General features: G+C 38.9%; 1 protein-coding gene across 3 annotated transcripts; it reads left to right on the top strand.

Moving 5' to 3' along the window:
• Window positions 1–5,262: 5,262 nt before the first annotated feature.
• LOC128742220 (nascent polypeptide-associated complex subunit alpha, muscle-specific form-like) lies at window positions 5,263–11,417 on the top strand. 3 transcript variants are annotated; one of them, XM_053838507.1, is made up of 2 exons: window positions 5,263–5,352; window positions 9,448–11,417. In XM_053838507.1, exon 2 carries the CDS (start codon window positions 9,900–9,902, stop codon window positions 11,175–11,177), a length of 1,278 nt encoding a protein of 425 aa, XP_053694482.1. In that variant the 5' UTR covers window positions 5,263–5,352; window positions 9,448–9,899; the 3' UTR covers window positions 11,178–11,417. The 3 variants fall into 3 exon arrangements, with proteins under 3 accessions (XP_053694482.1, XP_053694481.1, XP_053694483.1); XM_053838506.1 differs by lacking the exon at window positions 5,263–5,352 and adding an exon at window positions 5,579–5,676; XM_053838508.1 differs by lacking the exon at window positions 5,263–5,352 and adding an exon at window positions 5,859–5,880.
• The last annotated feature ends 204 nt before the right edge of the window (window positions 11,418–11,621 follow it).

The following is an 11,621-nucleotide window of genomic DNA, read 5'->3' as shown; positions in this document are numbered from 1 at the left end:
TTGTATGACATCGAACGGACGAACGGGATAATAATGAGATATCCACCACTCAATTCAAGTTGCCAACTTGCCACGGTCGAATGTTCCATGAGACGGCGCACACACAGTTGCAGCTGATGACGATTGAGGGGGCGATCATAAATCGGGTAAGCTCGGTAAGCTCAATATGGCAAAAGATAAGCGGGGCAAAGAAGCAATCAATGAAGTGAAAAATTATTCTATTGTAAGTAGATTCTATGGCAAACTAAAGGCGGGCGACTGAAAATCTACAATATTTCACAAGGAAAACAGGTGGTTGGTGGCAAATTGTGGGATACGTGAATTATGAACGGTACCTTGCCAGTATAGGGACGAAACCAACACGATGAACGCCATTCAACGAAAATAAATTATGCAAAAAATTCACCACTCTGTTTTGCTTGCGCTTATCAGCTGTGTGCGTAAAAAGCGTGTAACTAACGGCAATGGTAGTAGTGGTAGTACTAGCTGTGGTGAAACATGACTGTTCATAGTTTATTCAATGAAATCGTTTACGTAGTTAAGTTAGCCTGTTAAGTGGGGAAAACCGTTGTGTAGCCAATACTGGAAGGTTTAAATTTCATGCGATACCGGCAAGTTCGATTTGAATTTTTCAAGCATTTTCAAAAATTAATGCTAAGTGATCTTATACTATTTTTCTCGAGGCATTTGAGAATCAAAATATAAAATCTGAATTCTTAGCGTCTTAATAGTATGATGTTGTGATTACGTGATGGTCATCTTGTGTGGTGAATTTTACAATCACGATCAACGAATTCGCAGGAAATGGAAGATGCACGTTAACTCTTTAACGTAGCTTTGGCCTTGTTTGGTTCGCTGACATGAAGGAAGACACGAAATGAATGAGTGATCATGTTGAGTCCATATTTGTAAAGATAACGATACCAGAATGGATGCCTCCAACCAGTGGCTGTACTGTGTAGTGTCTTTCAATATGGTTGACATTGGCGTAGCTAGGTAATTTCCCTGGAGGGGGCCTAGGGGGTGCCTTCCAAAAAAATTTACATTATGATCCAGTTACGCCGGCTGTCACCGATAGCACAGGGTTTTGTAAGGAAATACCAGACGGGCTTCATGAGAGCCCTCGCAATTACGGACCAGATGTTTACCATCCGACAGATCTTGCAGAAATATCGGGAGTACAACGTGCCCATGCACCACATCTTTATTAATTTCAAAGTAGCATACGATGCACTCGATCGAGGCTAGCTATGACAGATAATGCACGAACACGATTTTCCGGATAAACTGGGGTAAACGATCAGAACTGCATTGGATCGAGGGATGTATTCCGTGTGTAACTCGGGGACACTTTCGAATCCTTCTTACATACTCTAGATCGCTCTTGAGGGGGTGGTCCGACGAAAGCGAAGTTTAGGAGGATTGGGTTAAACATAAGTGCGTCGAAGCCCAAATACATGGAAGAAAGAGCACAGACTAACAGACGTAACACTTCAGACAAATTTTCTAACAAAACATCGTTTCAATGACACCCCAAAAAATTGGGAAAAAACACTAGCACCACCTGGTGCAGTCTTCGCGCTACGCAGTGCATGCCGCTATAAATTTAGCCATGCCATAACTTTACTTGTATATTATCTGACAACAGCGTCGTGGCAGGCGTGGCGGCGTTCTCGCGCAGCGACTGTTGTTTGAGTCTTGGCTTAAGTGAACATTTAAAATGATCGTTTTCATTGGCGATGGAATGAGGCTTCAGTGTTACGTCTGTTAGTCTGTGGAAAGAGGCTTAATAAATCAAACACATGCCTCACCTCACACGGACGGTAACTGTTTACGGCGACACTTGCCGGAAGCGGAAGGTACTATGGAAAATATTTAGCGGAGTACAAACTGAAAGTGGAGAGTGGCAGAGACGAATGAATCACGAGCTACAGAAACTGTTTGGAGAGATTCCCATTGTCATCTGGCGAAAGTCAGTAGGCTACCGTGGGCCGGACATGTCGTAAAGATACCGGACCGGGGTGGCTACTAGGCTACTGACGGCTGCTGACGATTACAACAACTACGCGTTTGCGATACCTAGTAGAAAAGGAAAACATCAACGCAGTGGGAATCTATACACTGAATTTTTTCCGGTTTTTAATTTACAATGGGGAAAATTTCTGGAGGGGGCCGGCAGAATTCTGGAGGGGGCCTGGTACCCCAGGCACCCCCTCTAGCTACGCCAATGATGGTTGAGTATTATACTTTTTTTTTTCTTAATTTGAATACTGCACAGCTAAGACTGACAGAGGTGATGAAGTATTATAATTGATGCAATGAATGAAAATAAAAAGTAAACTAATTTTATCTTTGTAAAAGTTCCAATATAAAAGTCAGCATGCTGACTACGTGCACGTGTCTTTCCCAATCGAGAATGATATTTCTGCAAAATTCAGTAAATTTTCTATAGTCGCCCTTAAATTTTAAATACATATTAGACATTATAATAATTGTTTTTTAAAAATATTTTCCGTATTTTATGTAATTGGTTGATTCTCCACCATGAAAAATTCTTCTGGAAACACACCCAAGTCGCTTTAACGCGAGGAATGTTCCGAGTAAATCAAAACTGCGTAAATTCGTGTTAAAAACTACTAAATTCCAAAATACGCTTCGAAATAGTCAAATTATGCCATTGCAAGCTATTTTTTTCATCTCCGCTTTGAAATTGGCATTGAAAACCGGGTGGCAAAATATTCGCTGGACATGAGTAAAACTTCTATATGTAAAATCAAATACCGTTCGGATCTATATAGTCTAAAGAACTAACTCAATAAATGAACGTACGGAGTACGAAAGCAGAGGAAGTTCTTTGGTAGGTTTTTGCATGGAAAGCAATAACTTATTTGAAAAGGAAAATAATAAATGTCTTCCTGGAGTGTAATACAATCAACAACTGAAGTTACCGCACGGAAGAACTTGAGATCATCTGCGAACATGTTGCAGAATTCATTGACGAACAATTCAAAAAGCATAGGTCCCAGGTTTACTGCCTTGTGGAACGCCACAGCGGTTGCGTAATGGTATCTCCAATTCGCAATAATAATATTCCTCAATAGTATCGTGCCACCCAGTTGGTTTCGAGGTATGACGCTTGCCTAATAAGCCAATCGTCATATGTTCGAATCTCGGCTGGGAGAGTCAATAGGTTCGTAGCAGCTGGCCCTGCCCTGCGAAGTCTGTCGTATAAAAAACGTCGTATAGAAGGTCAAGTTTCGATAACGGAATGTAGCACCTAGGCTTTGCTTTGCTTTGCTAGTATTGTGATATTTCATTTGATTACATAAACGACTAGATAAACCGGCGGTTTACATTATTGTGCTCGTGAAACTATGTTTACCATGCCTTGATTTTTTTTAGTTTTTTTAGTAGCAGGAAATCATTATTACTGTACGCATAATTCTGCCTAGTGTAACATGTCTTTTCACTAGCATTTGTTGAGAAGATAAGGTGGTAAAGTGTATTGAATGCAACTGCGTTTGCTTTAAGTTAATTCTTGAACCTAATGAACCGAAACTGATTTCCAAAACTCATCGCATCAACAGTTGGATAATTGAAAGTATAAAACACGATGACCGACACGGTGCCGACAGCTGGTGTATAGATCGTGTATCACGCTCGAAGTCAATACAAATATACTGCTTTAATGCGAGTTAAACACGAACGGCGATCATAGTTAGGTTGGTGATGAATCACCTACCGATTTGTTACTAATCCGAGTTTCAATTAGTACGGTGTGTAGCATTTTTTTGTATGACGTAGAAGTGAATTACCACTTTGATCGCCCGATCGTGCTACGTAATCATACGTAGAGGGTTGAGTCACACTGAGCTGAACCGTATTAGGCAGACAGAATTTCAACACAGTGACGCAGTTAGAATAAGCTCTGCAGGTATTGCATGAAAGTTGATACAGTAGACTCTCGGAAAAGTTAACTCTCTAAAAAGTTAATTGTTCAGAAAAGTTAAGCGAATATCAGCTCTCATGCAACGCTCTAAAAAGTTAATTTTTACCTTAACTTTTTTGAGAGTTTGAATTTATTGGTTGTCCAAGCATTCGTACACACACGTATGTTTACCTTCTATCTTTATTTCTCATCTTTCGGTTTATTGTCGCCTTTCCACAGTCATACAGAGTCGCATCATAACTGGGATTAAATTAAACTCTTGTACCGGATAGTTGCAACAATAGCGTATTGAACTATTTGCTAGTTACACATAGTTACTTCAGGATTATTGATAACATACTGGAAAAGCGCAAACTCAGATTGAATTTTAAATGCAAAAGAATGAACAGCAAGAAACTAAAAATATAGTATAGTCGCAGACTATACGAAAAAAAAAACAAAAGTAAACTTGAGTAACCGACTATTTTAAACTTACTGAAAGGAACTAAGTATTATTTCATAAAGATCTTCCTACATATTTCTTTTCATTACAATTTCAAAATACATAAAAATGTGTATCCTATATCCCGGAGTGCATTTTTCGCTTTTGTATTTATCATTTTCAATGATTTTCAGGACTACTCAGAAAAGTTAATATTTCGGAAAAGTTAATCGACCCATTCCCCAATCGATTAACTTTTCCGAGAGTTTACTGTATTTAAATAGTAGGTACTATTAACAACGTTAAAATTTTTGATCGCATCAAGTTTTGTATTTCTTATAATCATAAAAATATCACTAAATCCAAATTACCAGTTGAATAGAAAAAATAGGTCAATATGATAATTTTCAAAATTTGCTTGGTTTTACTTGGGTTTTGTTGAGCAATGCGTAAAATAGCATTGCGATTTAAATTTGTGTAAAAATAAAAAAAGTTTAAGTCTATAAGAGTATCAAAAGAATCCCCGCACGACGGTAATTACAATTTAACCCGTGCGTAACCCATAGTGCTAGACAACGTTCATTTGAAAATGAACAATTTCCTGTAAAGCGGGATGAATTCCAGGTTAAATTATAAATACTTTGACAATAACCCATTTGATGTGTCCTTGAAACTAATGGCGTTTTCCCTTACACCAAAACAAACACACCGCGAAGCCGGTATAGCTTGCGACTTTGCGCAAGCCGCACCAACAGGTCACGTGGAATGCTTTTCACATCACTGCTCTTGCTCTGTGCCGCTATCGTTTTGGTTCGGTTCGGCAATTTTGCATCTACTCTGTCATCGGTATGAACCTAAGAACAGCTTTTGTTAGCTTTGGATTTCGTAAACAAAAGGTGCGCATTCCCGCCTGAAGATCGTAACAAGGCAAATGCGAAAACAGCTTTTCCACAAATCGTATCGGGAAGTACCCAAAACAAAGGTATGCTCTTCTACCATTTATATATTTATTTTGCTTCTCCGGACTGTGGTATTCAGCCGGATTGCTTAGCGAGTTTGTGTATGTTTCTCGGCGGGGTACCTACCTATCAGGTATATGTGTGGTGACTTTTTCTCTTTTCACGACGATACTATCACATAGCCGGCAGGCAGGGTAAGTTTGCATTACAGCCCGGTAGAACTTGTTGAAGAGCTGCACTGTCGGTTTGAAACGTTAGAAGTGGATCGACAGCCTAACCAACGGTCAATCAGTTGGCGGTTAGCTTTGGTGTAGGAAAGTGCTTACACATCTCGGAAGGTCATACAGGTAAGCACGCTAATAATGGTGAGAGTGGCCGTTAGGACCATTTAGGAGTAACTTTGCAATGGATGTAATTTGTTCGGGATAGTTCTCGTGTGTCGGTACACTTTACACAGGAGCTTAACTTGTTATCTGTGACATGGGCAATCTTCTTATCTTAGATAAAAACCAGTAGCTTGTTATTTATGTTAACCTCTGATGTACCTACATGTGAGTCAACTGAAATGAAGTGGAATGAATGTTTTAAATTAAGAATTTAATTTAGGTGCAATTGCTACTAATCGCATTGAACGAGCAATCTGATATCATATTATACCAGTCACATTCCATAGTAGTGCAATAAAACTGTCATTCTCTGGGCTAGGAGTGTGCTGATCAAAACAAGTGGAATTAATGGTGATGCTCCAGAAAGAATGCTTACAACTAGAAGATTTTTTAAAAATATGAGTTGCTTCAGTGCTCAGTACATACTTTTTAATTCGAACATTATTTTAATGGTGTTTATTTCTTGCATAACGATTTAGATAAAGTTTTTCATCTATATCTCATACCGTACAAAAAATTGAAATTATTAATCATAGAGAACAATTTGAACCATCTTTGTAAATAATATACCGGTATAGCTTAAAAATATGAAAAACTTAGATTCGATTAAGTGTTATTCCAAGACTACGATTCTTGTCGTCGGAACAAAAAAGATCAGATAAATATAATACAGTGATATTTACCTGGATATAAAGCAACCTTGATTCCAAGCAACATCGATATGATGTAACTAGATATAACATAATCTTTTAAAATTAATAAAAACAACTGAATTAATTTTCAATGTGGTGTGACCTCTCATTGCTACTGTGCGAAAATCATTTCTATATTTCAGATGTTGTAAGTTATGATACGATTTCGTTATTTAGATTGTCGAATTTCAATTGCTCTAATCACCGCCAACTACAGGGTTTCCTATTATACTACAATCTCTGCCTTATTTTATCTTAATTTAGTTAACTACTACTGCATATTTCAATTATCACTTATTTTCTATTTTATCACACTTGTAAATTTTATTTTCTTTGAGATGTCTAGGTTTTCGACTTATTCTTCTTTAGTTACTATTCTACTTATTCTATTCTAGTTGCTTCACGTTTTTCTGTATCTTCAATTTCATCACTGTGTTCTTCCATCCGGGCATCTGGTGTCTTTTGCTAAAGGATTTCCAAAACATGTTTTGCGTAAGAGTTTCCTAAAGTTCCGCATTTGAATTTCCTCTACTGCACTCAGGCTAGATTCCTTGATTTCCTTGAAACTCTTTCACTTTTTACAGATTCATGCGTACGTCAAGTTTTGACCGGTTAACTTAGCTCTAATCGCCGCCTACTAACGGTTTGCTTATTATACTACAATTTTTATTAAATATCAAATTTTGAGTTAGGGTAGTTGATCCAATAGTTGTGGTAGTACCAATAGTTGCGCTACTATTCATCATTAATGCATATTTTCGTCACCGTAGCATTTTAGATAAAACAATTACATTCATTATATAAAACAGGTTTTTAGAAGTATTAGTAGTTAGACTACACCATTTAAAATTAAAGCATTATTTGCTAAAATGCCAATTTTCCAAAATCTAACGCGCTGTTGGAGCGCACAACTATAGGCGCTCATCTATAGTTTTGCTACGATGTTTTTTCACTTAGCAACCTAGCAATGTATATGGAATAACACAATTAAAGGAACATCAAACTTAATTAAGGAAACATTAGCGCAACTGTTGGTACAATATAATTGAATCGGAAAATTCATTTTTTCTTTATAAAGCTTTTCGTACAACGAAAGCAATTGTCTTGCCTTGTGACAAATATCCTGTATTTGATAAATTTATATCCCACAAACATTATTTGAATCATATACCTCAATAAACAAGCAAAATGAAGTTATATTGTGCTTAGTAGCGCAACTAATGGATCATCTACCCTACCAAGAAAGGAGTTTAAAATTTTGCAAAGAAGCTCAAAGCAGATAAATGCTGCCAATCATTGAAATTAGAAACTATGAAACTTAGAAACTTGGGGATGTTTGGATTTCGTTTAATAATCTGGTTAATCGTGTTTAGACAGATTTACTAACAAAGTACTGGTAAATTTTATGTACTTTTAAACATACTTTCAACCAGTTTCTTTAAAATTTTCAAAAACTCCTCCCGTGCTTCCGAAATTCACACTTTCAGTTGGTCAATCCTTTTATATTGCTTCCTTTGATTTCATAAATCAATAGTACAATGATTTTCCGAATGTTCGCCATTGGATTTAGATCAGACCAGCAGTATGGCCACAAATTGGTTCAACGGTACCGTGGAGCTGTTCAGAACTTCGATATAATCGCACGAGTTTATCTTGTAAGATGCAATGCCAGATTAAGTTTCTCAAATGCGCAAAACCCAATCCAAACCATTAAAGATTCTCCTTCGAAATTACCAGTAGGGAGGTACTCGGAATACTTTTATGGACTTTGCCAGTATCCTATAAATTTCTAATTCTAATTCTAATTTGAAATTTTCATTTCACTTGAAAAGAGGTACTCTATACAGAGGAAAAGCCAACATCAACATGATGGAAAACCTAATAAAATATAATTTCGATAACTTATAAAAATGTCTTCATAAGTCACAAAGATTTCAACTACTGGCGCACCTTGCTGAGTTTTACGGCGTATTCCAAAGTTTATTGTTTTTTTAAGATCGAATAATATTAATGTGGATGTGCAAAATCATACCAATTGTTTCGTTCAGAAGTGGCAGATTCAATGTAATATTGATCTTCGATTGTGAATTTGTAGAATTGGAAGTTAATTTCACAATGGATCATTTAACCCTAGTTGAAAACTTCAATTTTTGTGACTTTCGTTTGATTGTAGCCTAGTTTTTAGGAGTATTTAAATAGTTTTTTTAGGAGTATTAAATCGTCTGCATCGTCTGTAAAATATTAAATAAGCCATAAATTTGATCAATTTTTCGAAAGAAAAAGTTGTTTAATATGTCGCAACATCACTCACCTATTCTTTTGTGCATAGTCAAATCAAATGATCATATAATTGTTCATTACAAAAAAATATTTCATTAGGATTATTAGAACGTACTGCAAAATCATATTGTTTTACCTATTTAGTTTTAGTGGAAATCAATGGAACATTTGGCAGGTTCTACTTACCGCAAACTTTAAATCAATTCTAGTCGTAGTATCGAATTATAATAGCCTTTCCAACCGCATGAGCAGCTCAGCAATGTCCGTTAATAACAAACGAGTGACATCAGTATTTACAGTACTTGCGTTCGTCAGCCGTGGTTTCGCATGAAATATTTTGTCAACTTTTAGCACCAACACTCAAATTAGAGTGTTAATTTGGTCTCAAAATAATGTCTCAGTGTCGAAACGACAGCCACTATCAGCATAGTAATGCCGCAGTGGTGGTCACGATCACAAATCGTCCCAATTTGACGGTTTGCAAAACGATCATCAGGTAGTTTGCGTAGATGAATTTACATTGCAACCGAAGGTTTCAGTTTTCTATTTTTTCCCATAACATTAATCACGCAAACAATTTGCCTATTAATCATATTGGCTACCGTTTGATAGCCACGTGTTCCGAGTAAGCTACCACCGAATACATTCAGTTTCTAGTTGTGTGCTGTGCAGCTATTTAAAATGCAAATCGCAAATAAGGTTTGATAAAAATAAGTTCTCACATTTGATATTCTCTTGTGTGTGTTTTTGTTTTTTTCAGAATCCTCATCTTCGCTTGGTTTGGCGAATCAGTTTTCATCATTCGTTCAACGTGGACACATTTCTCAGGAGTTCGATATCTTGAGAAATCCGATTTTAATTGTGTGCCTTTGTCGGTGTTTTATAACCACGGAAGAAAGTGTGTAATCGATTGAGAATTTATCCTTCGACTGCTTATTCTAGATCGGTAGCATCAAATATTGCTGGTCACGAGATCCATTATTTAACGGCGTTACTTGCTTAAAGCGACCTTGACGGGTCGTGTGAATCACATCGCGGAAAGCCATTAACATTGAAGTGAGTGAGAAATATTTAAATTAGCAGCGATTGTTGTGCTCCCACTATACTGTTCAAACGATCAGTGTTAAATTCAACGGTGCCAAGTGCAGGCTGTCTAGTGGCGATCTAGAGTATGCAACAGTGAACAGTGAAGTACGTAACAATTGAAGTGAAATGGCTATATACGATCGATGTGTGAAAGTGCCCAAAAATAAACTGAAAGCATGTGCAATTTGCATGTTGCTTTGCATAGCTAGTCTGCCTGAGCTGAGTGAAGCACGAAAAGTAGTTTCAAGTGGGCGTGTTACAAAACCTACCGCAAATCGGGGCTATGCTAATCCGGATGTTGCCAAGCTGAGTTACTCACCGAATCATGCTGCAGCGCCCAAGCCACCGGCACCGGCACCCGCACCAGTTCAACAACCAGCAAGTCCTCCCATCGGTTGGAACGTTCCACAAAATGCTCCGCCACCATACTCGACGCACTCGAATCACGGCCCACCACCGCCGTATGCTTCGCAAGCTAATCCAAATCTGAACTCAAGATTTAATGAACCTCCACCATCATACGCTCAAGCTAACCAAGGATTTCAACAAGCTCCCAATTTCCAAAGTAGTGGTGTACCTCAGCCTGCGTATGGCTATCATCCTCAACCTGCTCAAGGTTTCCCAGCAGCGCAGCCTGGTGGTTACCCCGGAAGTTATCAACCAGCTGGCGGCTTCGCACCGGCTGGTGGATTCCCACAGACTGGGGGATTCCCACCGGCTGGCGGATTTCCACAACAACCTGGTTATCAACCTCCGGTTGGCGGCTTCCAACAACCGGGCACAGTCATTCATCATTACGAACAGCCTTCTTCTGGAGGTAGCGGAATAGGAACGGTTCTTGGTGCTGGAGTTGCTGGTTTGGCTGCCGGTGCCGGTGGTGCTGCTCTATACGATGCTCTTAAGCCCAAAGACTCTAAAGAAGCTGCACCAGCGGTCACTGAAGCTACCACAACGACAACCACAACAACTCTGGCACCAATAAATCCAAATGGAGATGCTCCACTTGCCCCAATTGCTGCGAATCCAAACGGCGATGTGTCCCTGGCGCCAATGCCAGCGGAAACATCGACGACTTCAACCACAGCCCATAGTACCTCCTCGGATGCTCCCGTTAGCACAGCGGCTGTAGAAGTTCCGAATGCCGCTCTGAGTGTCGAGCCTAACCAAGCAGTACCATTGGCACCGTTTACGGTAGCTGAGAATGGCACCTCAACGACCGTCTTGGCAGAGGAAACGACCACAACAACAACGGGCACCACCATTCAACCGATGGCGGCCGCAGCTGGTGAACCTACGAGTGCTCCCCAGCATGCCGCAGAACCAGCCGCCGGCAGTGCTCGAGACGTACGTTTTTCCAGTTTCCTCCTTGTGATCCCAGCGCTGTGTCGGTTTTTGCTTTGGTAAGCAGCGAAAATGCTTGTGATTAATCTGTGGTTTTGAGAAAGGATCGATGATTGTGAATCATTCCGAAAATCAGGCTGATTTATTTCATAAAAAAAAAGAATAAGAACATTAAATGTTTTCCTTCGTTTTGTAGTAAACTGGCTTTGTACAAGTATTGGTGAACACGTTGCCATTCAAATAGCATAGTTGCAAGTTTTAAGAAATAAACCATACCTATGTTGATAGGAAACGACACGTAACTGGCTGGTGGCTCACTGGAGTTTTTCTGTTCTAAATCGTACCGAACATGCCGATGTGGTTGGGCTTTCAACTGATTGCGACCGTAAAATGTGCCTCTTCTGAGTAAGAGCTGATACGGTTAACCATTCGGACACACGCCTCGTGTAGAAATGTTTTCGGATGCATTTACATAACCATAGGGGACAAATAGCAGTGATTGTGTAA

Source organism: Sabethes cyaneus, chromosome 3 (genome assembly GCF_943734655.1).
Source record: "Sabethes cyaneus chromosome 3, idSabCyanKW18_F2, whole genome shotgun sequence".
Lineage (NCBI taxonomy): Eukaryota > Metazoa > Arthropoda > Insecta > Diptera > Culicidae > Sabethes > Sabethes cyaneus.
Note: the sequence above shows the minus strand (reverse complement) of the source record. Positions and strands in the feature narration are given on the sequence as shown.

Excerpts from the sequence above, each read along its gene's own strand:
- LOC128742220 (XM_053838507.1), top strand. The coding sequence starts at position 9,900 with ATGGCTATATACGATCGATGTGTGAAAGTGCCCAAAAATAAACTGAAA.